At 48.0% G+C, this 842-nt stretch overlaps 1 protein-coding gene across 1 annotated transcript in view; it reads left to right on the forward strand.

Annotated features, from left to right (window-relative positions):
• Positions 1–6: 6 nt before the first annotated feature.
• LOC112462410 (polyubiquitin) overlaps positions 7–842 on the forward strand; it is a gene marked incomplete at its 3' end in the record, with an annotated part of 1,422 nt that continues 586 nt past the window's right edge. Inside the window, exon 1 of the mRNA XM_025028155.1 lies at positions 7–842. This exon is cut by the window's right edge and continues 586 nt beyond it. Coding sequence (XP_024883923.1) covers positions 16–842 — 827 coding nt within the window.

Raw genomic sequence — 842 nt, forward strand, 5'->3', positions numbered from 1 at the left:
CGCCTTCGCGGAGGAATGCAGATCTTCGTGAAGACTCTCACGGGTAAGACCATCACCCTCGAGGTCGAAGCTTCCGACACCATAGAAAACGTGAAGGCTAAAATCCAAGACAAAGAAGGTATTCCTCCGGATCAGCAACGTCTGATCTTCGCTGGTAAACAACTGGAAGACGGCAGAACCCTTTCCGACTACAACATCCAGAAGGAATCCACGCTTCATCTGGTTCTGCGCCTTCGCGGAGGAATGCAGATCTTCGTGAAGACTCTCACGGGTAAAACCATCACCCTCGAGGTCGAAGCTTCAGACACCATAGAAAACGTGAAGGCCAAAATCCAAGACAAAGAGGGAATTCCTCCTGATCAGCAGCGTTTAATTTTCGCTGGCAAGCAACTTGAAGATGGCAGGACTCTTTCAGACTATAACATCCAGAAGGAATCCACACTTCATCTGGTTCTGCGTCTGCGAGGAGGAATGCAAATTTTCGTGAAGACTCTCACGGGTAAAACCATCACCCTCGAAGTCGAAGCTTCAGACACCATAGAAAACGTGAAGGCCAAAATTCAAGACAAAGAGGGAATCCCTCCTGATCAACAGCGTTTGATTTTCGCCGGCAAGCAACTTGAAGATGGCAGGACTCTTTCCGACTACAACATCCAGAAAGAATCTACGCTTCATCTGGTTCTGCGTCTTCGAGGAGGAATGCAAATTTTCGTGAAGACTCTCACGGGTAAAACCATCACCCTCGAAGTCGAAGCTTCAGACACCATAGAAAACGTGAAGGCTAAAATCCAAGACAAAGAAGGAATTCCTCCGGATCAACAGCGTTTGATTTTCGCCGGCAA

Source organism: Temnothorax curvispinosus, unplaced genomic scaffold (assembly GCF_003070985.1).
Source record: "Temnothorax curvispinosus isolate PA1 unplaced genomic scaffold, ASM307098v1 QBEX01012400.1, whole genome shotgun sequence".
Lineage (NCBI taxonomy): Eukaryota > Metazoa > Arthropoda > Insecta > Hymenoptera > Formicidae > Temnothorax > Temnothorax curvispinosus.